Consider the following 25,942-nt stretch of genomic DNA (forward strand, 5'->3'; position numbering starts at 1 on the left):
CGAGAGGCTCCCAAATCAATGTACTAGGCAGATCACTTGACATGATCTACAAGTCTTTTAGCCATGAAGGCATAAGAGGCAGATATTGTATGCTCAGTGTGCTCTGCATTGTTCACTTCGTGTTGCGAACCTGATTGCTTAGACTATGCAGCTAAGCGTTTTCGACATTCAACCTTCATGTGTCCAAACTTGAGGCAGTACTTGCATTGAATGTTCTTCTTTTGGAAACCATTTGATTCTAGAGCAAAAGACTTATGTTGAGATAGCTGTTGAAACTTGCCTTTATCCTTCTAAAAGGATTTCGCAACAAAGGCTTGCTCTATGGAGGTGGAACTGGAGCTGCTACCAAACTGTTGTTTCCACGGATCTTGCTGAAGCAGCAAGGTGCAGAGATCAGTGAACTTCAAATCAACACCAGAAGATGTGACGTTAAGAGTAAACTTCGAAGAGTGATAACCACAATATCCTCTTCCTCCATCTTGCGACCGATGGCAAGGAACTAATCAAGGATTTCCTTAATCTAATTCAGGTGTGCCTGGAGCAAGATGCGCTCATCCATGACAATAGAAAACAGAGTGTTTTTCAAAAAGAAGGCTCTGCTTTTGTCAAAAGTCTCATGAAGACCTTTGAGATGTATCCAAATCTCGGCAATTGTCTTGCCGGATGGAATCTGAGAAAGCTGATCATCAACCACGAATAATTTGAGAAGCATCATCGCCTTTAGATTATTCAAATCCCATTTAGCTTGATCAAGACTAGGAGATGTCGGACGCTTCGTAACACCCAGAACAAGTTGATCGGTGTTGCAATATTAAAAAATTGCAATGATCTGTTGCTTCCAAGTGGCAACCATTGAATTTGGAGTGATGCTCAAGCAAAATATTTGTTGGAGATGCCATGACATGTTTTTCAATGAAAAATTGTGAAGACACGTTCTTCGAGGCTAAAAACAGAGTGACCCAAAAGAGAGCACAAAAAACTCAGAAGGAATATGTTGTTTTCTGGATCCGCTAGCTTGAAAATTGAGGCACGAAAATCGAGGCACCCAGAAAAATTTGACAGCCCAGTTGAGCTTTCGAAAAACCCACCAAGATTTTTTCAAGCTCAAAAATTAGGCTTTCGAAAAAATACAATCGACAACAATGAAAGCTCGAATTTGCAGAATAATGGAGCTTTGGAGGCAAAAAATTGGACATTTTCCGTAGCAAAGAGAGGTGTCGATCTGAGGCAGCATGAAATATGACATTTTGATGCACAAAGTCGGGTTTCTACACCAAAAAAATATGAAATAGCGACCTTCAAAGTTTTGAAAAACACTAATTTGGGGAGCAAAAAAATGCAAGTTTTTCTATTTTTAAAAGACAGCAGTGGTTTGCAAATACAGGCTGACCAGATGGAAGAGGAAGCCATGTGTTGTAGAAGAAGAAAGCACACACGGAAATCGTGAATTAGCAGCAAGAAAAAATCCCAATTTTGAGTTGGCAACCTAGCAACGATGCAAAAAACCCTAGCAATAATACAGTCGTTACTTCGAGCAAAACGTGTTTCTTTGGATTCGAATTTCTCAAGGCAGAAACCCTAGTTGGGTTGTAGGAGCAACTGACTGAAAATAATTTTGAAACAATTTATACATCGAAAAAATTTAAGTATTAGCTCTGATACCATATTACGGAAGTAATTGGTAAATACTTGCTTGTTATTAATAAAGACCGAACGGTCAATTTATACAAAATAATAAAACGTTGTTTCCTTAGGAAACGATCGTAAAGAATGGAAACATTTTATTCTAATAGAGAAACCTAAAAAACGAAAGCAAACTAAAGCTAACTAGATATTTAAAATAAATAACCATTAACTAATAATAGATGACTATCTATTATCATAATTGAATGATCAAAACTCCATCAGTCTTCTTCGCATTGGTTCTGGTAATAATCCTACCGGTTTTGCCTTTGGTTTTCTTCCCTATATCCTCCTCAAAATCCTCATCAGATCTTGTCTCCATCTCATAATCCGACTCCTTACTTTTCCTTTTCTTAGCAGACAAGCTCCTAAGTGAAAGGTTTTTCCTCTTCTTGTCAACCATCTCATCTTCTTCCTCCTCTATTTCCTCTTCATAAATGTAATAACCCCAATAGGTTATAACTTCTTCCAACACCAAAAATCTTTATACTTCAGTTGTTTGACATTTCGTCAAACACTTTTCAAGCAAGGGTCCTCTGACTGATATAACTTTTTAGATTGTTGCAGTGATTCTTGTTTGGATTTCCCTCAAAGAGAATGCTTACAAAAGACTCCAAATTGTCTAAACAATGACCTAACATAAATATGCAACTAATTTTGGCAATAGTGAATGCATATATGAGTTCTAATCATAAAAATGATCACCTACAGCCAACTGGTATTTTAACAAACAGTTGGTATGCAAGCTAACTGGCTGATAAAAAATGATATATTAACACTCAAAGACAACTATTAATGACCAGCAATTGTATCTCCTTAATTGAGAATGAGTATCCAATACAATATTCATACTAAGTTAGCCAAGACTCTTGGCATTTACAAAGATATCAAAATATGATGATTTCTGGTAAAGTAATATGCACCTACAGCTGCCAATGAAAACTAATGCAACACTAAATATCTAACTTCAATACTCCCCTACAGCAGTACGCTAATCACATGCATGATTAAATACAACTAAAGCCATGGATTGCTGATACCATTGTGAGGAATGTAAAAATGAATGATATATCTATTAATGAATGATAGGTCTGATACGAAATGACAATTACAACAGCACTCTATAGTGAAAGGCAACCATGAAAATACACATCAGACCTGGCATATGAAGTCGCCTTAGAGAATAGATGTATTGCAATACCACTGAACAGAAAATAACCTCCTCAAGTGCCCAAGTCGTGCCTCTCTAGCTGCCGCCCCTGATTGTAGATGGTTGTAATAATTTTCTTTGCTTTTTCGAATTTTCTTTTTCGGATTGCCTTTTTTTTTTCGATTGCTTTTCCGGACCTACTTTTTCGGCCTATTTTTTTGGTTCTGCTTTTTCGGCCTGCTTTTTGTACTCAAATATTTTTTCTCAATGTAGCACAAATAGAAGACTGAAGTATCTTCCTCCCAGCTGCAATAATTCAAGTGATATTTCACACCCTCAAAATCGCGTACCAATTGAGAGTTTTCGTTCTCAATGGCCACAAATATTTTTTCTCAATGTAGCATAAATAGAAGATTGAAGTATCTTCCTCCCAGCTGCAATAATTCAAGTGATATTTCACACCCTCAAAATTGCGTACCAATTGAGAGTTTTCGTTCTCAATGGCCAGTTGTGACTACTGCAGAAACCCTAGGCTCCACAATGCACATCAACAAACATCAACATCAACAACAACAAATCTGGATGATTAGAATGAAGCCCGGGGTGCCTATTTATTCTTTTTCCTCCACTTTCTCCAGAAGCTTCTAGAACATTATTTTATTTTATCTATTAAGTGACTTTATAAAATATTTTATAATTCAAGTCACTTTATTAAATTAATTAAATATAAAGTTACCTTTTAATAACTATTTATTTGATAACTTTATAAATAATTAACTTAATACCACTTATTTATTTAATTAAAATAATTAATTAGTCATCCTCATAAAATATTCATTATTTTGGATAGCCTAATTAATTAAATTAATTAAATCAAACTGCCTCCAAAATGGGGACATGACAATCCGCCTTTCCTGAAATTGCTTGTCCCCAAGCAATGGCTGAACAATAAACCAATCAATCCGCTTGGATCCCAAATGTAGTCATGTACTATACTGCTATCAATCAACACAGGCTCCTGCAATATACTCTGCAATATAACCAAGAGGAATCCATAATCAAACTGACAATTACAACTCAACCAAACTCCAAAATCACAACTGCCACAATCAGAAACCCACGAGACACAATCTCTTAGAACATCAAAACCCAAGTAAAGTGGACAAATCAAACTGCCAACACAGTAAGTACCATCAACGCATCCCACTAGCCTATACGGAATGTACAATCCAACTCTGCAACAATGGTGAACGCTCCCGAATGAAATTGTACCAAGTATGGAGAATCCACACACTGTACAACTCCTGCAGTCAAAACAACTCTGCAGATCACCAGCCACTGTCTCATAACTATAACTCCCATGCACTACTGATGGTGAAAAGACATCACAAGATAAACAGCAAGAAATGGAACCCAAACCAAATTTGCCTGCCATCAACTCTTCAGCACAAGGATCAAATGCTAACTGATGCACATACCCTGCAGTATAATGCTGATAAAAAGAACCAACCTCAGTCAACAACTCACCATGAACAAGTGATACAACCCACTGTGACTGATCACCAACTAAGTCAGGAGATGTCATAGCCAAAGGAGTAGAATCAATAACAACAACCGCTGAAGCATCACTCCCAAACTCCTACTCTAAGTCATGTATTATCAAGCTATCAACCACATAACCTATCGCCATGTCATGCCCATCACAACTCTCATCCCGAGGCATCAAACTGTCCCATAACTGATGAGAAGCCCTAGGAACCAAAGTACATCTCCGTATCATCATCTCATCAACATGGTCATCAAAGATAAATTGATGAGCATACCTCACAGTTTAATGCCGATAGAATGCGCCAATCTTAGTCAGTGGCTTAGACTACAATCCAGATGAAACTAACTGCAATCGATCACTAACCAGGCTGGAACTGACTACTACCTCTGAAGACATTGCCAAGGGAGTAGTATTACTAGCAGGAACCATGCCAACTGCTGGCTCACCAACATCACACATGATCTTTGATACAACATCTCTAGTCTCCGTGCCATCAGTACTAGAGGCCACCACCATGTTAGGCATACCACAACAATCTGTTGCAGCACCCAACTCAATTGAACCTAACTCTAGTGGGAACGAACCCGATATGCCAATGTTAGTATCAAGGATGGATGCATCCCCATCTCCATTGTCTTTGACAATCTTGACCATGGACATCCTCGGATCACCAGACACCACAGCTTGTGACTGTACAGAATCAGGTAAAGACTGCAGTGGCTCTAACTCCATGGTCACCTTAGCCAAATGAAACTGTGACTCCTCGAAAGCCAACTGTGTACTCTCAAGAATCTCAGAAGTCACCTCGAGCTGCTGAGTAAGCTCACTCACCTCATCTTCCTTGGCCAATAATGCATCGTATGTTGTACTCCCCCACTCCATAAGATAATCTCTGTCGGCTACCAGCTGCATATAATTCTATCTCAGAATCTGAATAGCCTCCCATAAAGAGTGGATCTCTGTCAAGGAAAAATAACTACCTCCCTGCTCATCACTAGTAAGAGAACCCCATCCATAAACTGCTAACAACTGATGAGCAGCATCAAAATGCTGGCAAGCGATAGCAATGTCTCGCTCACTAACTCTCAACTGACTAGACACATGATGGCACTGGCTAGACTGTCTCCTACCAACCTCCTATGACGCACTGTTTAAAGAAGTATCCTCAAAGTTACTGGTCTCTAGAGTATTACCATCCATATCTTGCGAATCAACTCCAAAGCTCATATCAACATACGGAGTATCAAAAACTGTAGCACCGCTATCCAACTCCTCTGTACCAAAAGAAACTGTCAAGGAAACTAAGTCTTCAAAACTGCCCACTGCATCCTCTCGGATGTCATCAAGGCCAATATGATCCTGGGACTCATCTGTACACACTACCAAATATGAAAGATCATCAACACATTCCAGCAAGAATGATCAACTGGATATATGAACAAAGCCCAACACCGATGTATAAAAACTAATACCAACATCGGACGAGCTGCTGGCACAAGAAAAGACAACACCATGTAATCTGCTAATCAAATCCATGATAGCACCCAAACAATCACTGCTACTAAAAAGTGTTAAAGATCTCCAGTCAACTGAATCCCAAACGCCAATATAACAATCTCGAGTCCATATCCGTAAACTAGAATCAGCTAGTAACTCAAGCAAACTCCTCACCTGAGTAATATGACCAATACCAACTAATTCCACATACCTGTCTAACATTGTCCCTGTATCCTGGATGTGAATGCAAGATGAACTCACAACATTATCAACGACCACATATGATTTACGTGCTGCAAAAAGCTGAGTATCAGGAGTGCAAGATGGAACTAAACTCAACTCCATGCCATGCTTATCCCCATGTCTCTCCCAGTCCTGTAATGCCAATGGAGTATTCACCAAAGAAGCTCGAGTGTCCTCAAGCTCGCGAGAAAGCCTGTCAACTTCCTCCTCCTTCCTCCTCAAGGCATCTGAATAGTCTCTGACAAGTCTAAGAAGATGGTCACGATCTGATAGAAGATGTAAATAACTCAACTTCATCGTTCCCATTCCTTTCCTAATCGCCTGTAAGTCAACACAAGAAGACTTCGCCTGAACTCCCTTATGTCCACCCTGTAACTAAATCATCCGAATGTGATCCTCTATCATATCCCACATCTTGTCATGATGAGATAATGAAGTCATAATACTGTCTTTGCTCACCTTCAACTGGCTAGACAAATCATGTGAAGTACTACCAGCCTCAACCTCATGTGACGAAGCATCTATCTGTGCCTGGTACTCTCTCTCAGCAAAGTCATGAATGCTCAATGTCTGCTCATCTCTACAAAGTATCTCACCATCATGCACAACAACATCCTCATAATCATCATCTGAACCCACTACATTGTAGTCACTTCCTGTTGGAACTAAACCATCCCGAGTACCTGTGACATCACCCTCTGACGACCGGTATACAATTGTCTCAACTTGAGTATCAAGTTGACCGTTACTATCAATCTGCGTAATATCCATTCCCATTATCTTCTGAAGTATTGTGTGCCCAACATCTTCCTCCAAGCTAGTCTGATTTTTGTCCTCCCTAGATTCGGCTATATGCTGGTCACCAACTACTGCAAACTCCTTGTAGAGGTTTCTAGATACCTCACTTGTAGAGACCTCTTGTTCCTCTTTGTCTTTGCTCTGTGATGTAGTCCTCTTAAACATGGAAACCATCAATTCATTCATCCTTTTCTGACTTTCATCCAACCTTTTCAAATTTTGTTTAAGCTTCTTCATATCCTTGTCCCACTGCTTCTGGGTACTTGAAGTAAACATGATTAACTAACTGATTCAATGTCCAATCTACCCAACAGGATGGCAGGTCAATAGCTTTGATACCACTGTAATAACCCCAATAGGTTATAACTTCTTCCAACACCAAAAATCTTTATACTTCAGTTGTTTGACATTTCGTCAAACACTTTTCAAGCAAGGATCCTTTGACTGATATAACTTTTCAGATTGCTGCAGTGATTATTGTTTGGATTTCCCTCAAAGAGAATGCTTACAAAAGACTCCAAATTGTCTAAACAATGACCTAACATAAATATGCAACTAATTTTGGCAATAGTGAATGCATATATGAGTTCTAATCATGAAAATGATCACCTACAGCCAACTGGTATTTTAACAAACAGTTGGTATGCAAGCTAACTGGCTAATAAAAAATGATACATTAACACTCAAAGACAACTATTAATGACCAGCAATTGTATCTCCTTAATTGAGAATGAGTATCCAATACAATATTCATACTAAGTTAGCCAAGACTCTTGGCATTTACAAAGATATCAAAATATGATGATTGCTGGTAAAGTAATATGCACCTACAGCTGCCAATGAAAACTAATGCAACACTAAATATCTAACTTCAATACTCCCCTACAGCAGTACGCTAATCACATGCATGATTAAATACAACTAAAGCCATGGATTGCTGATACCATTGTGAGGAATGTAAAAATGAATGATATATCTATTAATGAATGATAGGTCTGATACGAAATGACAATTACAACAGCACTCTATAGTGAAAGGCAACTATGAAAATACACATCAGACCTGGCATATGAAGTCGCCTTAGAGAATAGATGTATTGCAATACCACTGAACAGAAAATAACCTCCTCAAGTGCCCAAGTCGTGCCTCTCTAGCTGCCGCCCCTGATTGTAGATGGTTGTAATAATTTTCTTTGCTTTTTCGAATTTTCTTTTTCGGATTGCCTTTTTTTTCGATTGCTTTTCCGGGCCTACTTTTTCGGCCTATTTTTTCGGTTCTGCTTTTTCGGCCTGCTTTTTGTACTCAAATATTTTTTCTCAATGTAGCACAAATAGAAGACTGAAGTATCTTCCTCCCAACTGCAATAATTCAAGTGATATTTCACACCCTCAAAATCGCGTACCAATTGAGAGTTTTCGTTCTCAATGGCCACAAATATTTTTTCTCAATGTAGCACAAATAGAAGACTGAAGTATCTTCCTCCCAACTGCAATAATTCAAGTGATATTTCACACCCTCAAAATTGCGTACCAATTGAGAGTTTTCGTTCTCAATGGCCAGTTGTGACTACTGCAGAAACCCTAGGCTCCACAATGCACATCAACAAACATCAACATCAACAACAACAAATCTGGATGATTAGAATGAAGCCCGGGGTGCCTATTTATTCTTTTTCCTCCACTTTCTCCAGAAGCTTCTAAAACATTATTTTATTTTATCTATTAAGTGACTTTATAAAATATTTTATAATTCAAGTCACTTTATTAAATTAATTAAATATAAAGTTACCTTTTAATATCTATTTATTTGATAACTTTATAAATAATTAACTTAATACCACTTATTTATTTAATTAAAATAATTAATTAGTCATCCTCATAAAATATTCATTATTTTGGATAACCTAATTAATTAAATTAATTAAATCAAATTGCCTCCAAAATGGGGACATGACAATAAACCTCATCCTTATCACTCCCCTCTGTATCACATTCCAAAGTTTTTTTTTACTGATACGGGATCTATCCACTTTTTTAGACTTAAGATTAATAATCAACACCATCAAGCCCTCATTGCAAGCATGATCCCCATCAGGGTCATTCTAGATAGTTAAAATGGTATTATCCGGCGACTGCCTTCGGTAGAAAGGGAAATTAATTCTAACCCTGTGCCTAAAATGATTTACCAACATAAAATGGTGCCCAAAAATCTTTGTAAAACAGCCATCAAGGGTTAGCTATTCAATCACAACACACATAATAAACCTCCAGGGTCTAGAAATGGAATGAGGGCTAAAATAGGAATTGCCAATTTTGACCAACCTGTTTCTCTCCTTGGTCAACTCTGCAAACTCATCAACAGCATGATCAAACACCTTCCTATCCCTGTAGAAGTTTATCCCATCCATATCGATACTGGTGGCTTCAGCTATAATGTCCTCCATGACATCCATTCTCTAGTTTCCCACCAAGATGCTTCCATTCTTCCATGTCTTGATAAACTGGTGGGTTATAGACAGATTACTGCCCTTTAACTTCTCCATGAAGCCCGTAAATTGACCCTGTTCTAAAATATCCCAAATTTTTGTCTTCTGATTCCATTCCTTGCAATTTACGGGCTCAACCCTCTTTCTCTTACCACCCATATTCCTCAAACAGCAAGAATTCCTAACTTTCCTTGCAAGCTCAAACAAAGTGGAAATCTCTATGTCGAAATAACAGCAAAGCTTTCTCTTTTGCAGAAATACCCACAATCTGTGTGGTAATGAATGAGTTGTCTCATCAAAAATAATCATAACCCACAACTCCCCATTCCTGCGCATATCATAATTGTTCCCAAATGTCATTTCCATCATTATTAATACTCATTTGCATACTTCCAATCTTGTCCTACTCTATCAAAGATAGCCCATCAATAAGGATGTTGTCACCATAATTCCATGTCATCTTTGTATGGCTTTCGCATGCCATGTATGCAGCCCAGTCGGCCACTTTGTTGGTTTCTCTATTATAGTACCACTCTTTAATAGTTATATGAAGTATTAAGTAATAATCCCTAAGTACCATTCTTTTACCGAGTTGATTCCTATTCATTTTCCAAGCTAACTATAACTTTATCTATTCCCTTTTGAGTCACCACTGAGTGGAATATAGCACTGAGAATACATGTTTCTTGCTTTTTATCTCCCCCTTGCTTTGCCACTGCTGAATCACCACTATTCATTCTGTATTGTGTTTTATTATGTCTCCATGATTAACGAATTATTCACTGATATGCACGCTGAAGATGGTACAGATAAATTCCAATATTCTTCTTTGTCTCATTCCCATTTTTATTGGTCCCTACAAGTATTTGTTTACTTATTATTGAATGGTTCTTCTTTCTAACAATGCTTGTACCCTTTCACAACTCTGACCGATGAGTTAAGACTAATTAACATTGATTGTGTTCTAATTATAAATTCATTATTATTGACGATAATTTAATTGCTGGAGAATTTCTCATTGCTGGCGTGTATGGTTATGACCAACCCTGCCAACATGTTGCAGGACGGCTGAGTTTTTGTGTGAGTTTTCAATGGTGTATCCTTTCATTATATCGCTGTTGACAGTCGATTCCCATTATTTGTGTATGTTGATTATCGACACACTGAATTTATCATTTCAGCTACCACCAACTTCTATTACTTGCTTCTGCCATCACTGACCGGATTACTGACTGTGTGTGGCCATTGACTTTACCATTCTCGTTGTGTAATCCTCTTTCCTCCTATCCATACTCTCTCCTCTTCCCCCTTTCAAAAATAGATAAGAAACTTCCTTATATGTGTTCCCTATCCACAAAAGTTTGCATCTTAAACATGAAGAGTCGTGTTCGTTCTCTTCGTTTATCATTTATGTTGAATTTATATTTTTAAATTACTATATTTATATTCAACTAATGATATTTAGAATGATGGTATTTGAAAACGTATTATATTATCTAACTAATTTGATTATTGCCTTGTTTCTTATAATTGATTAATTCTATTATTTATTTTTAATATATTATATTATTATGTTTAATGATGAATTATATTATATAAATTGTAATATTGAACTAATATTTTATATTTACATTATATATTATCAATGTTGATAATATATATTATTACATTAATATATTATCATTATTTTACTAATAATATATATATATATATATATTAGTAATTGATTATGTAGGTATTATTTAATTACTATCAATTATTAAATCCTATTTAATGGGGATATTACACCCCATTGTCCGCCAAGGTAATAACTTTTTGTCCTTTAAGGGTACCCTTCATCTGAAAAGGACGGTGTTTTGCCTTCCAAGAAATGATAGTGGTTATGGTCACTTGTTCTTCACCATCATCATCCTCATTCTTGGCTATCCCTTTGGGTTTTTCCTCATTCTCATTGTTGGAAGTTTCTTCAATTTTGTGGATTTGGACTTTACATTTGTGGTCAGGCTCCCATCTTTCCTTGCACCTGTGACATGAGTTGAATGTAGTCGGCAGATTTTGTATTTTGTCGCCGACTGGGTTATGCCGTCGGAGATTGTGTGTTGAGTAGCCGACGGGTAGATTAGGATTGTTTTGTAGCCGACGGACCTCTTCTGGAAGTTTAAGCGGAAAGTATTTATACACCCTCTTGGGTCATTGTAAAGCATCTTATGAAGCATAATGCAATGTTCTGGCATATGCGAATAATCTAAGGAGTTATGTTGTTTGTGTTCATTATTTGTGTGCATTTCTTAATTAACCGATGCATTTTTTGTTTTATTGTATGGGGTTGTTTCCTATTTTGTTAGTCGTCAAGAGAATCTTTTCTTTTTGGGGGGGATGATGTAGTCAGCAGATTTTGTATTTTGTCGCCGACTGGGTTATGCCGTCGGAGATTGTGTACTGAGTAGCCGACGGGTAGATTAGGATTGTTTTGTAGCTGACGAACCTCTTCTGGAAGGTTCGGTGGAAACTATTTATACACCCTCTTGGGTCATTGTAAAGCATCTTATGAAGCATAATGTAATGTTCTGGCATATGTGAATAATCTAAGGAGTTTTGTTGTTCGTGTTCATTATCTGTGTGCATTTCTTAATTAACCGATGCGGTAAACATTGAACCCTTTCTTGCAGCATTGCTGACCACTTTCCCATGGCTTTCAGCATTTAAAACATAAGTTTTTCTTCTTTAATTCCTCCATGACGGGGTTGCCTTTCTAGTGGTGGTCTCTCTTTTGGAATGATTGAGCATAATCGTTTGAGTTTCTGTTGTTAAAAGCTATTTTTTCCACATTCAGGTTGTTTCTATTGCATCATCCAAAGTAGTTGGCTTGAAAGCAAACAATAAGCCTTTGATTAAATCTTTTAATCCTTCTACAAATGTGTAGGTTAGTTTTTCCTCATCTACCCCATTGACTCCCATAGACATTTTTTGAAATCTTGGTGTATTCATCCACTAATCTTGTTTGTCTTTGTTGAGTTGATTCTCTGAAATCACTTCAAGGATGTTTATGATCAAATAGTCAATTAGTTTCTGTGAGAATTCTTCATAGGAGGTAATATTTTCATATCCTTGGGTACAAACACCATGGTGCCACCAACCATGTGCAGCGTCTTTAAGGTGTAGGATGGTAAACTAGATTGTGTCCTCTTCAATCATGAGATTGAGATTCAGGAATGTGCTTGCTTTCTGGAACCATTCATGCACAATGATCTTGTCAAATCCGTCAAAGTTTGGAATAGCGAATTTGCTTACTTTGTGCTTCAAGTTCTTATTAGGTTGCTCTTTTTTCTACTAGGAGCTTCTAATATTTTTTCTTTATAGTAATCCCTATAAGATACACTCCTTATTTCAGGATTTATTTTTTAGTAAGCTTCTACTAGTTGCTTAGTTGCTGCCAAGAAGGTATTGCCCTTCTTCCTCTATTATAGCGTTTTGACGAGGTAGGAAAGAGGGTTCCTTGATTTGGGGAATATTTGTTCAACTATTATTTTCTAAATGATTCATGCTAGTGTCCTTGCCACTAGAATTTCTAAGGCCGCTTATTAAATTATTCATATGTTTCAATTCTCTCATGAGCTCCAAGGCTCTTTCATTTTGCTCCATTAATAATCTAGATGTCATTTCCATGAATGCTCTTAGATCATTATTTATTAATTCACCCATGGTATTATTTGATGTTTGTTTCCTTTTTCCTCTTTCTATGGCCCTTTGCATCCTTTGGCTTTCCTACATTAACGGAATGGCATGATGAAAGCTCTGATACCAATTGTAATGACCTCTTTTGAGTCGTCTATTTATATATGAATAAAATTATTATAATTATATCCTATTTAATTTAATAACATAATCAAATCAAGAATAAACTATGCTATTCTGATTATAACTTTGGTTTTGAAGGAATGGCGAGATACAATAGGTCACTTTGAGACCCAACTCAACAGTCTCACTCGGGGATTTTGTGGATCCAAGCCCTTAAGCATTTCTTGGACATGTCCACAAGGCAGTCGAGGATGCTAATCATTACCATCTTGAGACAACCTATTGGTTGGATTTATACAGGCCTTCCCCATATTGTATCCCCACTCATTTCTTCTAGCACAGATTTATAATTAGTCTAAGCATGGATATTATTTAAGTGAATTGATTCTAATTATTATAATAGACAATATACTTATGTCAGAGATGCATAAAGTCTTATTTTACCAATAGAGTATCCTTCTTTTTGTGTTGGTTATGTATTTTATGCCTCACCATATCAAACATAGATTGCAAAGCAATCTTTATTGGTTTATACCCTTCCCAGGTACTATGTGTGATAAGATGTTTTCTGGTTACATGTGTTGTTTAGGCTAAATGTATATGTGTCATTTTTGGCTAACTATATTCAATTTCCTTTTTGTTTTATACTCCTATCTCTCTATTTCTTATCCATTTTGATGATGCTTCTTTGAGCGCCCCCCCCCCCCCCCCCCCCACTGTTTGCTACCTTTTTATATCTTTTGTAAGTCACGTTTGTCCATTCATAATGTTTCATGGTGTTTTTTTTATTATTGCCGTGGTTGTTCAAACCTTATGCCCGTAGTGCCTTTTCATATTTGTTTTCATGTGTGACTCAACAGCCACGTTTATGGTGGATGAGTTTGTCTTATTCTTAGCAAGTCAGCCATAGCGATCGTTCTATTGGGTTATTAATTCCATGACTTCACTCCAGATTAATCATTGTATTATAATGAATATTGTTTATTAAATTATGAATATTTATGGTATTTAATATATTATTATTATTAGTAAAGTTTAATTTATTAGTAATTTTCTTAGCAATAATATTGAACAGTATATTAATTTATTTTGTCAAATGATAATAAAAAATCTTATCACAAATTGGGTAATATCACAAGCGCGTGTTTTGGATGGATAATATGTAAACTAGTTGATATCACAGAATTCAGAGTAAGTGTTAGTAAACAGGCAAATTGGCCTCAAAAATTGAATTGCCTTGTCAATTGAATTACTTGGCATTATAGGGATGACTTACTAGATGTTAACACATTTTGCGAAGACAGCCAATTGAAAAAATATTTAGGAAGGGTATCAAGCAAGGAGCATGAGAAATAAAATGCAAACTTTGTGTATGATGTTTTGATGATACTATAATGCTTAGATGTGAGATTTGGTGATTGATCAATATTGATTCACAGCACCCCCCCCCCCCCCCCTGCCCCCTCCAAAGTTGCCTATTTCTAACATTATTTTTTATCAAGACACGAGAATTTTTATCTCTTAAACATAAGACCTTCTACATGAGAAACATGCCATTGCACTATTCTTGGATGCTATTTCAACTAAGTGCCTATAGAAAAATTGGGAACATTTCAGCCATTTTTTTGTTACAACTCTTCTTGACCTACAATTTTCAAGAGAATGGTAATAGACATAAAAGTTCATTCAAGAGAAGAAATGAAACCTTCATGGATTGAAAAAAGATAAAGATGTGTTGGGAGAAGCCAAGGGTAGTAATAAAGATGATCATGATTTGATAGATTTGTCATCTCGATCAGGCATTGTACCCAAGGATACTCCTCCAACGAAGGTCGTTTCTACAACTACCAAGATCTAGTCCCTAGTTGCACAAGATGAGGTCATTCCCGTATAAAACAATATTCCTACTTCATCAATTCTAGTTTGCATGCGACTTGAATTACTTGAGCCCTTTGAACATATTGATAGTTGGCTGAAGATACTAGGGGCTCAATCAAGATACAGAACTATCCTCCACTCAATCCACCTATGATGCTTCAATCCGTTAATGAGAGTGCTCAAATCTCTAAACTTTCACCGTCGACACTCATTGCCTTCACAAACCTACTTTGTTATATCCCACACACTTTCAAAGTCAAATTTCCCCTTTTGCACTTAGTCCAAAGGAATCAATATCCTAATCCCTAATTTCCTCCATATCAAATATCATGAATCCTAGCCTCCTCTATAGCACGAGCTCCTAGATACTTCCCTCCCAACATACCAAAAGATTATCTAACATCATAGAGTCCTAAGTCCTATCCTCTACTCCTATGTTACTCTCAAGTAAGTAGACCTTGGATTTACCTCTCCTTGATTATCTTGGTACCAAGAATGTCATATTCCTAATCCCCACTCCCTCCTACATCAAGTAGCTTCAAAAACTAATACTCACTCCCTACTACATCAAATATCTCAAGAACTCCACCATTGCTCCCCTCTATATCAAGCATACCTAAATTCTAATCCCTTCTCCCTCTAGCATCAAGTATTCAAAAGAATGATCCCTAGTTTGCATTGTGTTTGCACCACTCAGTTACAAAAAATAGATGTTGTATTAAACAAAGGAGATGAAAGCTCATTATATAGATTTATAAAGATGATGTTTCTAAACTGAAACAATCATGAACTAAAGAGGAAAATAAAACTACCTAATAAACTAAAGACTAACTGAGATGAAAATTAAATAAACATAGCAATATTCTAATACCCTCCCTTAATGGTCATCGTGTAATTTGTTGATTAGAAAATCGTACTAAGGCTATTGTGATAATTTTTTATGTTATGGTTGTCATTGTTGGCAAACCATTATATAGGAAAAGTCATTAGTCTGACAAGCAAGTAAACAGACAGAGGCAACAAGTAAGAAAGGTTACCTAATAGGTGAAAGGAAGTATGCGGGTGAACTAAGCATTATCAGCAAACATGACAGACATATGAAGAAGAAGAAAATTGGTGAACTAAATTGTTTTTGGTATACAAGATGACAATGAAGACTAATTGGAACAAAGGAAAGGTTTTACTATCGCTAAATTGGAGGTTATTGGTAAACAGGAGAAGATGTGTACAAGTGAACTAACCAACCGGTCAATCAGCAAAACAAGTTAGACATGAATAGTTTGGATTAATTGGATGTGTGATCACAATGCAATACGATTCAATGAATCTGAATGAAAGAAGAAACTATCAACATAGAAAAATGTGCCTAACAAAATGGCCTATGCAGATTTGCAAGTGAATCTGGTGAAGATTTCAAGAAAGTTTAGACAAATGGAAATAAAGTAATATTACACCTTGGGAATGACAGGTTGACTTTAGATGCAGTTGACACGGTTGAAGATTGTAAAGCTTGAGAATGAGATGGATTCCTAAGGAAGCTAAGGAAGACTCCAAAACTCTAATTAGGTTTTCCATGCGAAGGTAAGAAGAGATTAAAAGGAGTAGTGTACCAAGAAGAACAAGTGATGAGAGGATAGTGAATGAATAAGTAATTGATGCAAAATTAACGAGCGATCATAGAATTGATCACAAAGAGGTTACCAAAGGATAGTACAAGCAAAGAAAGAGCATAAAGAATTTAGAAAACTTTTGAAGGCGATTATAGGTCAATTTTATCTTGTTGTTTTCCTAACATTTTCACCAAGTGTTTGTAAAAATCGTTTAAAGAGGTAGTTCTTAATAGGACTAATACAAGTCTTGTCTTGACTTGAATGTAAATCCCTTAACAAGGTGAACACTATAATGGTGGGATAAAATCCCTTAGTAGGGTAGCCTTTAACAGGACTAGTGGATACATCTAACAATGTATTAGTCACTATTAAGGTGGTGAGTCACTTAGAAAACAATTGTAGCTCTTGACCAGGCATAACTTTTCTACTACAATGAAGAGTTGTGGGTGTCATCCCCACCACAATTTTTCCTTCTAACCAAAGTTTTTTGCAAGACTAAAAGTCATGGGGTTGTGTGTGCATGCATGATTTGTTATGGTTATTTACTTGATTGCTTTACATTTCAGAAAATAGGTAAACAAGTTTACTTGCTACAAGATACTGAACACAAGTAGAAGGTTAATGAATATCAGCTAATGACTATGGTTAAAAGTTAAATAGGTGAATTGATTTGTAGTATTGATTCAACATAACCCCCTCGCCAAGTACCTATCTTTCCAACATAACTACCCTGCAAAAGACTATCCATGTCTTGTGATAGTAAATTCTTCAAAATAATTTGTTGTTGAGATTTTGCTTGGATTTGCAAAATGTTAATGACAAAGAGTAGCCAAAATCCATCCAGAAAAAAATTGGAGGCTCCCCCCTTCTTCAGAATGCTTTGCAACAAGAGACAAGAGCCTGCCACTAACTCAGTCACTAACCTTCCCAGAAGTTGCAAAACTTTTGACCAAAAATCATCACAAAACATCCACTTAATGCTGGATAATAGAACTGTCCTTCCTTGTAGACAGAGACACACATTGAGAACAATTGTCACGATTTTGAGGAAAAATTGGCAAATCCACCAAATGTTTGCAAATGAGCAGGATACCCCAAAACAAGCTGCAAAATACCATGATTTGAAGCTAAGTACTATTTTTTTGGAAAGAAGGGTAAAACCCCGAAAACAAAAATCCCTGCACGAACTTTGCAAATTATAGAAACCAAAAATGATTTTTGAGGTGAAAATTTGATCAAAACCAAAAATTAAAATCTGAGACACAAATTAGGGAATGCAAAACTTCACTTTTAAGGAAAAAGTGATAAAACCAATAGACAATTTTGGAGAAAAAATTAATTAAAACCCAACAGATAATTTTTTATGGGAAAAATTATGAAAACCCACCAAAATAAATTTAGTGAAATAACTACGGAAACCCATCAGAGAAACATTTTGGCAGCAAAACACAAGACGTGTTGTAAAATAGCACACACAAGAAACATGCACCTTACAAAATCTAAATGTAAGCAGCATGCAAGAACATGCAACAAACATGTAACCACATGCAACCTTCGAAAATCAAAAACATTTGCTCAAACTAGGAAATCATGTGTTCAAAATCCTCAACTAAGCTCACAATTTTCAGCAAAATTCTTCGAAGACAAACCACATTTTTCATAAAATGCTTCCAACGATTTTTATTTTTAAAAATTGAAGAAAAAAATTCAGGAAAAAAAATCAGATTAAAAGAGGCTCGAAATAAATATTCACCAAATTTTGTGAGAACCCATCGACCTGCTCAAATACTGTTTTATGGTAAATTGATATTATTGTGTTAAACAAAGGAGATGAAAGCTAATTATATGGATTTACAAAGACGGAGTTTCTAAAAGAAACAATCATGAATTATAGGCAAAAATAGAAACTACCTAATTTAACTAAAGACTAACTAAAAATGACTATTAAAGTAACATAACAATATTCTAATACTCAACTCGAAAATCCCAAGACCCCTTGCATATTGCACCCATTTGCACACAAATTCCCAAGCTCCCAAGTTTAGACCTTCAAAATATTATATTTGCATCCTTACGGTATGCCTTTCCCTAGTCCCTTGCCTTCAAGCATGGCTTTGCCCAAAATCTTTTCATTTAAATAAAGAACTTCATGTACCACCATGCATGTTCAAGGATGCCACTAATAACTTGTTTTACTGCAAATTTTGGAGGGAAACTCATAAACATCTCTTAACACATGTGGACCCCATGCTAGGCCTTCAACCTTTAAAATTTAGGTATCTTCAACATTTTTGGGATCATTTGCCATCATATCAATAGACCCTAACCCTAGGTCAAGCACTTAAACTATATGATTTTAGGATGAAAGCCCTTGGATCTAGATATCAACGGATTTAACACCATCGATTCCCTAAATTTTGTAGGGCAAACACCCTCTCGTTTCTGTCAGGCAGCTTCATACAGATGTTGCATCTGCACTTTAAGCTCAGAGAATTTCACCAATTTGGGGACTACAGATGATTTGAGGTATTTTCTAAAAATAATTGTGATCTTTGTAATCAGCAAATCCTCCAGCAGATCTTGCAATCATTTGAAGCAGAAATAAATTAAAGAAACTACTAGAATGAAGTATCCACTTTGTGTGTGTGAATGTTTCTTTTCCATTATTGCACTTACTGCCAAAATATTTATGTGGGTAATCCCGATCTGACCATTTCACGCGAATATTTGTCATGAGTATTTTAGATCTAGGCATTTTACATCAGTATTTAGCTAAGGGTCAATACATGTTGTCAGTCAGCAAAGGCATTATGATGGGTTACTGGGAACTTGGGACTAAACGGCTCGAGAAAGACAATAATTAAAACATTTGTCATCATGAAAGGAAGAGAATTTATGAATGTCCCTCAGGGAATCTTATAGTTGTTTTAGTGGTAGTTACTAACACCTGTGTTTTTGTCTGTAAGACTGTGCCTGTTTCAGTGCCTATTTATTGACAGAATCATTTCTGAAAATAAAAACTTTCATTTCAAAGTAAACTATCACGTCAAATTGTTTAAAGGATCAACATTCACTAAACTGTTGGATTCTCAAAATGAAATACTCACATTTGCTAATTTCATTTTGATGCGGAGGTCTGGTCGATCAGATCCATACTGATCCATTGCTTCAGTATAAGTAACCCTTGGGAAAGAATCTGGAAGTTTAATCCCTCGAATCTCATGGAAAACCTGCAATAATAATTTTTGATAAACCCGTACAAATTTAGTCTTCAAAAATCACAATAAATAGAAGCAAACTGAGTCCACCCCCGTAGACCCATTATTCTCAACCACCAGCCAAATTAAACTACGGACATGTCTGATCAAATCTTCATTTAGCTTCAACATGTCTTCCATTGGTGTGAAAGCCAACTCCATATCCAGTTGTGTAAATTCAGGCTGCCTATCTGCTCTCAAATCTTCATCCCGAAAACACCTAAAATAGAAATTATAAACAAAATTTAAGTTCTATGCATAATGCAATACTTTATTTGCAGTCAACAAATAGCTTATTAATTTTTATCATGCAAAAAAACCATTCAGTGTCTGGTAACTTCAGTGTTGACCAGTTTAAAAGTTGATTACAGATGAATCAGAAAAAGAAAGAGAGAACCACTATTGACTGTGATTTAACCAGCTTAGAAAGTTCTTCAAAATAGACTAAAACAAGGGAGCCTGCATATTAATATCCTTAATTATTGAGTCAGAGGTGTAACCTTGCAATTTGATAGTATCTATCATAGCCTGAAACCATCAACATCTGTTTGAACAGCTGGGGACTTTGTGGCAAGGCATAAAATTCTCCTGGCTTTACAAAGCAGAACACAGAGTAAAGTTTCAGAAGAATAAATATGGAAGTCACCTGACAAGACTTATTCATTTTCACAGCAAGGAAAAGAAAATCATTAAAAAACCATCCTGCTTCTCAAATATGTTCATTAAATTACACAGTTTGGATTTCTACTCAAGCTTATCCTTTAATCATGGTTTAAGATGTATTCATTAAATTTATGCTACAACTGGAGGTAGATTGCCACAACAATATGATTCAGATTAACCTCTTCCTAACATCCTATGAGTATAATAAAAAAAATTGTATTAGGTTATGAAAATGGAGGCTATTAACTACTGAGGCATATTTTAGATCAGCTCCCCTTAACCATGCTTAATATGTTGAAAGGCATTTTCATTATTTAATGTTCTTCAGCTCTACTCCAAAAATAAGAACTGGATATCATCCCGGCCTACAGTTCAATAAGTTACTATGAATATTTATCAGGCAAAATGACAAAAAAATAGCAATTCAAACAAATACTATTTTTGCCAAAAGACAAAATAATAGATTTTACCTTCTTGGTCACCTGAATTAGCATTCTATACTCAAACTTCAATAATTCCTATCAACTATGCATATGTTGTGATAGACTATCAATTGCCTGATTTATTCATTTTGTCCATTATTATAATTTTAACAAAATGTAAGAGCCCCTGCAGGTTCTAACTTCATCAACCCACTGAATCGCTATGCAATAATATATTTGACTGGTTGTTTTTGAATAAATATGCAATTTCTTTAATTTTTAAATAGATTGCCAAACAAGAATTAACTTGTATAATTTTCTTCAACTTTCAAAAGTGCTGCTAGCAGGGAATATAAATTTTGCAAGAAATAACAAACTGAAATAAACTTCAACTATACAAGAGTTGCAATTTTATGTTATTATTTATATCTTCATATACAATGATCAAAAACACACTGTTCATACTCAAAATTTACAACTCCTTTATAATGAAATCTGGAAATAATCACAGCAAGATAAAAGCTTGAAATCTGATCAACAATAACTGCAATAATGAAGCTACAGATCTGCAATAGATGACACTTCAAATTTGCTTCAAACCCTAGCACAAATATGCAATTTATGCTCATATTGGACTCCCAAATGAGGCTCAAAGTATGGCAACGATTAAGCTGACTTCTCACAGCCTCAAGATTGCAATTACGATGAAGAGTTCTTGTTCTTCAAAGCATAAAAAATGGCTGAAGCCTTTGGTTTCTCTTCCAAAGTCACAAATTCCCAAAAGCATACTCAAAATGATCATCAATAATAAGGTTGATTTTCTTTCAATGTGTTTTTATAATTCAAATCTCCTAATAGCATTTAAATCCACTTTTAGAATTTTAATAAGACCTTATAGTATGTCTTCAAACTTGGGTGAATTCATGGATTATAAATGCACCTCAATATCATTTAAAATAATATAACTTGTGTGCACAAGCACTTTATACAATACTTTAATATTTTGGCACCCAAAATATTATCCATTAATGGCACTTTAAGTCACTTAAATGAAGGGTCGTGAACTCATTAAAAAATAAAGTGACTTTTTAACTTAATAAATGATTATTAATTAAGTAATCACTTTATTAATAATTAAAATAACATAACTCCACAAATAATCATTATTTCTCAATTCTGTCAGAACCTAAGAGTTAACCATTATGTCCACTATGCACCCAACTGTCTTACCAAAATTAGTAAGCATCCCTCTATCAATCTCTAACCTACTAGAATTAATAAATCGCTAAATACCTAATCAACAAAGATGCCAAGGTGACATACTGGAATTGAGGCATGTCCAATTGCCCTATCAAATATTGTGTGTAACTCACTTACCATAAAGAGTAAGTACCAAAATAACTTCTCAAGCCTAATACGCCAATTTTCAACACTTCCATCGAGTTGTTCAAGCGCCTACTAAAGATAGAAACCCTGAGTTTTCCTGAAATAGACACTTACTATTAATAGTAAGTGTGTCAATCTGACTCAAATGAAGGGCAATCCTAAACATCCCTGACTACTACAGTGGGAATTAGCCCTTGGCTCTACCAACTGGACCCTCTGAACAACTCCATTAGCCTATGAAGGTTAGGAAATAGGCTAATCCTCTTAAAGATGACACTCACAAAAAAAGGGACATTACAGTCCACCCTTTTTAAAATTGCTTGTCCCCAAGCAATCTTAGAAACAAGAAAAACACATCAATCCACCCAGATCCCAAGGGTAGAATTGTGCAATGTCCCTATTGATACCAACTAGCTCTTGTAACACCAACACCAGAATAACCGACAATACCTGTCGAACCAAACCAATACCAATAATTGGTGTCACGGGAGGAAACAACTCAAAGGGAAGCAACTCAAGACGCTGACAAAGTTCACTTCCCCAAACTGTGCAAGGTGAATTGTCATACGTGCACAGCTGAACTCTACATCAGAAAGAAATCATGCACATGAGGGTCAAAACTAAAACCATGTGTACTCACCACTATGTACACACCACAAACCTGCTCTGCGAGCTCTATCTAAAATCTTGATGCACTACAAGGATCCTAGAGTCTAAATAGAAACCTGCCCAGAAGGACATCCTCAAAATTCTGTTGCTCAACTCTGAACTCAAATTTATTGTACCTAAAGTGGTAAAGCCAATCAATGAGATCCACCCGAATTGCAATACCAACCCTGTCATCACTTGGCTCCCAAAGCACACTGAACTCACATCCATTCCTACTAAGGAGATAAGAATATACAAAGGTGTTTGTAACACTAAAACTATCTCCATCCTACTAAGGAGATAAGAACATCCAAAGGTGATAGTGTAACACTAACACTATCTCATTGATGGATGTGTTGACTCTACAAGTGATCCAACTTGCAATCACTTATCTCATCTAAAACAAATGGCAAATACCCATCCCACAAAAGATGGTACAACCTCTGAACCAATCCACACTGATGCATCATCAAATCTTCTATATTTGGATAAGCAAAGTTGTGATGAGCTTTCTTCCCTATGCAATCTCAATAAAGATATACCACCTCGATCAAGCACTAAGTCTCATAGTCTTGAATATAAGCTCTACTAGCTGACTCATCACCAACAATCCCACAATGAATGTAACCATAGGAGAACCTCATGCAACATGTGGCTTGACGTTGCCTTCTACAAATGCACTCATCCTAACTATATTATTTGCACCTATAACTATGATAAGAGTAGCCACATCCTCAACCGACTCACAACTAAAACTCATGGTATAAGCTCTTCACCAACTCTCACTATAGAGAACTGCACTGTGTTGGTAGTCAATGAAGACTGTGCCCAAATCGACTCCACAATAAGTTCCTCAATCCGTAACTGATTAATGAAAGGTTGAGTGTGCTCTCTCTAATGAATCGCTAGTCACTTTTGACTCATGGGTGATCTCATCCACCTTATCTTACTTTCCCCTCAACACATCATAGCAAGTGCAACCCCGCTTGAGAAAGTAGTCTCTATTAGCCAATAACTACAAATAGTATTATTTCATCATTTTGATGGCTTCTTGGAGCGTATGAAACTTTGTGAGGGAAAGACTACTATTGTAGTGCTCATCTAACACGAGAGTGCCCCAATCATAGGTTGCTAACATCTAGCAAGCAATGCCAAAATGCTCAATGGTTTAGATGATCATATCGTCATTCCCTTTTAATTTGCCCAACCAACTAATGTCTCTGAAATTCATGGCACTCATGCAAGCTTTCAGAATCAAAATCTGCAATATGAAAGGAAGTTATATTTGTAAATCTCACCTCACGATCAAAATCATGTGTGCTATCATCAATACACACATCATCAACCGAGGTATTGCTACTTTGTACCCCAAAAGCTGGCTCAACTAGTAAAGAGGAAGTTTCTATTCTAACCATCACCACGCCTACTTCCGCTCCAATCTAACTATAGGTTCTTGTAAGTCATGATCCTAGGACCTATTACAAATAGACGAATTTTCTTATACATTTTCCCACGTCTAATTTAGCGAAATCAGATTTTCTTTTGCCTACATTTGCATCACATGACTCATTTCTAACACCCGAATCATAAGTATCAACACTAGGAAACTCCATGTAACCATCTTTTACACATGGAAGGGTTCGCATTTCCTGCATAGGCTCACCATAATGACTGTTGTCATAAAAATCAGAACTTTTGTCGTCATCTGAATAAGTTTTTGTTTCCTTTTTCTTTGCAAACAATGGATCTAGAATCTCCATGTTGTAAAACCCCTGATAACTTTTTATTATAATCTTAAAAGGCATTATTATCATTTTGAAAGGAGTGCATAAACTTTGGCATGACATCATGTATAGATTGTTTTCCCCATTATTCACACATTCTTTTTCCTGAATGTAATAGGCTTCCACCACAAGATGGCATGAAACCGCTCTGATACCATTGTAAGAACCCCTCTCGGTTCTTACTTCACCACCCCACTAAATTGCTATTGAATGATATGTTTTTCACAGTGGATTCCAAGAGCAAAAAGTTATTGTTCGCGGGCTACAATGATAACCATAAGGCTTATCAATCATAAATGTGGATATCGATCATCTGATTTTTATTTGAAATTTCGTATTTGATGAAGGCGGACCTTTTCAACCCATTTCTTCTATTTTCAGTTTTGAAGATCAACCTCCAAAAGCTAAGGACTTGGATGTTTGACTTCCCTTAGCTCAACCTGAAGGGAGGAGCTTTGATGAGTCTAAATTAGAGGTTGTTGAATCTACTTGGCATTATCCTACTTTGCAACAATTTCCTCTGGGCAGCCTGGATCAGCATACAGATGACTTTATTGCAGGCAGCCCTAATCATGTTGATCATCCTAATTTGGGCATAGGTGCTTCTACTCTCCAATCTAAGTGGTGGGAAAAGACAATTGGTGATGTTTGAGATGATGAACTAGTTCAAGATAGATCTTCTGGAAGCAATAGCAAAAAGAACACGGCTAACTTTGCTCTTATGGTCAATGTACAAAGTGCTTGTGAGCCTCAAACTTATACAAAGGCCAAAGGAATACCTAAATGGGAAAAGGCCATGGAAGCTAAGTTTAATAGTCTTTAAAAAAACAACACTTTGGTTCTAACAAATCTTTCTCTTGGTAATAAACCCGTTAGCTGCAAATGGGTCTATAAAGAGAATTACAAGGCTGATGGAACTCTTGATAAGTACAAGGTTTGGTTGGTGGCTAAAAGGTTTGCACAAAAAGAGGGCATCGATTATGAAGAAGCATTTGCTCCTACAGCAAAGATGAGCATCATCTAGATGTTTGTAGATATTGCAGCATGGTGTGAGTGGACAGTCCATCAAATGGATGTCAAGAGTGTGTTCC

At 36.2% G+C, this 25,942-nt stretch overlaps 1 protein-coding gene across 1 annotated transcript in view; it reads right to left on the reverse strand.

Annotated features, from left to right (window-relative positions):
* Positions 1-25,942, reverse strand: part of LOC149578672 (aspartate--tRNA ligase, chloroplastic/mitochondrial-like) — a 126,585-nt gene that overhangs the window by 33,315 nt on the left and 67,328 nt on the right. Inside the window, 3 exon segments of the mRNA XM_089831006.1 lie at positions 19,799-19,921; positions 20,048-20,168; positions 20,449-20,540. Coding sequence (XP_089687132.1) covers positions 19,799-19,921; positions 20,048-20,168; positions 20,449-20,540 — 336 coding nt within the window.

The sequence above is a fragment of the Cupressus sempervirens genome, chromosome 1 (assembly GCF_028749045.1).
Source record: "Cupressus sempervirens isolate cs-2001-9-10 chromosome 1, ASM2874904v1, whole genome shotgun sequence".
Lineage (NCBI taxonomy): Eukaryota > Viridiplantae > Streptophyta > Pinopsida > Cupressales > Cupressaceae > Cupressus > Cupressus sempervirens.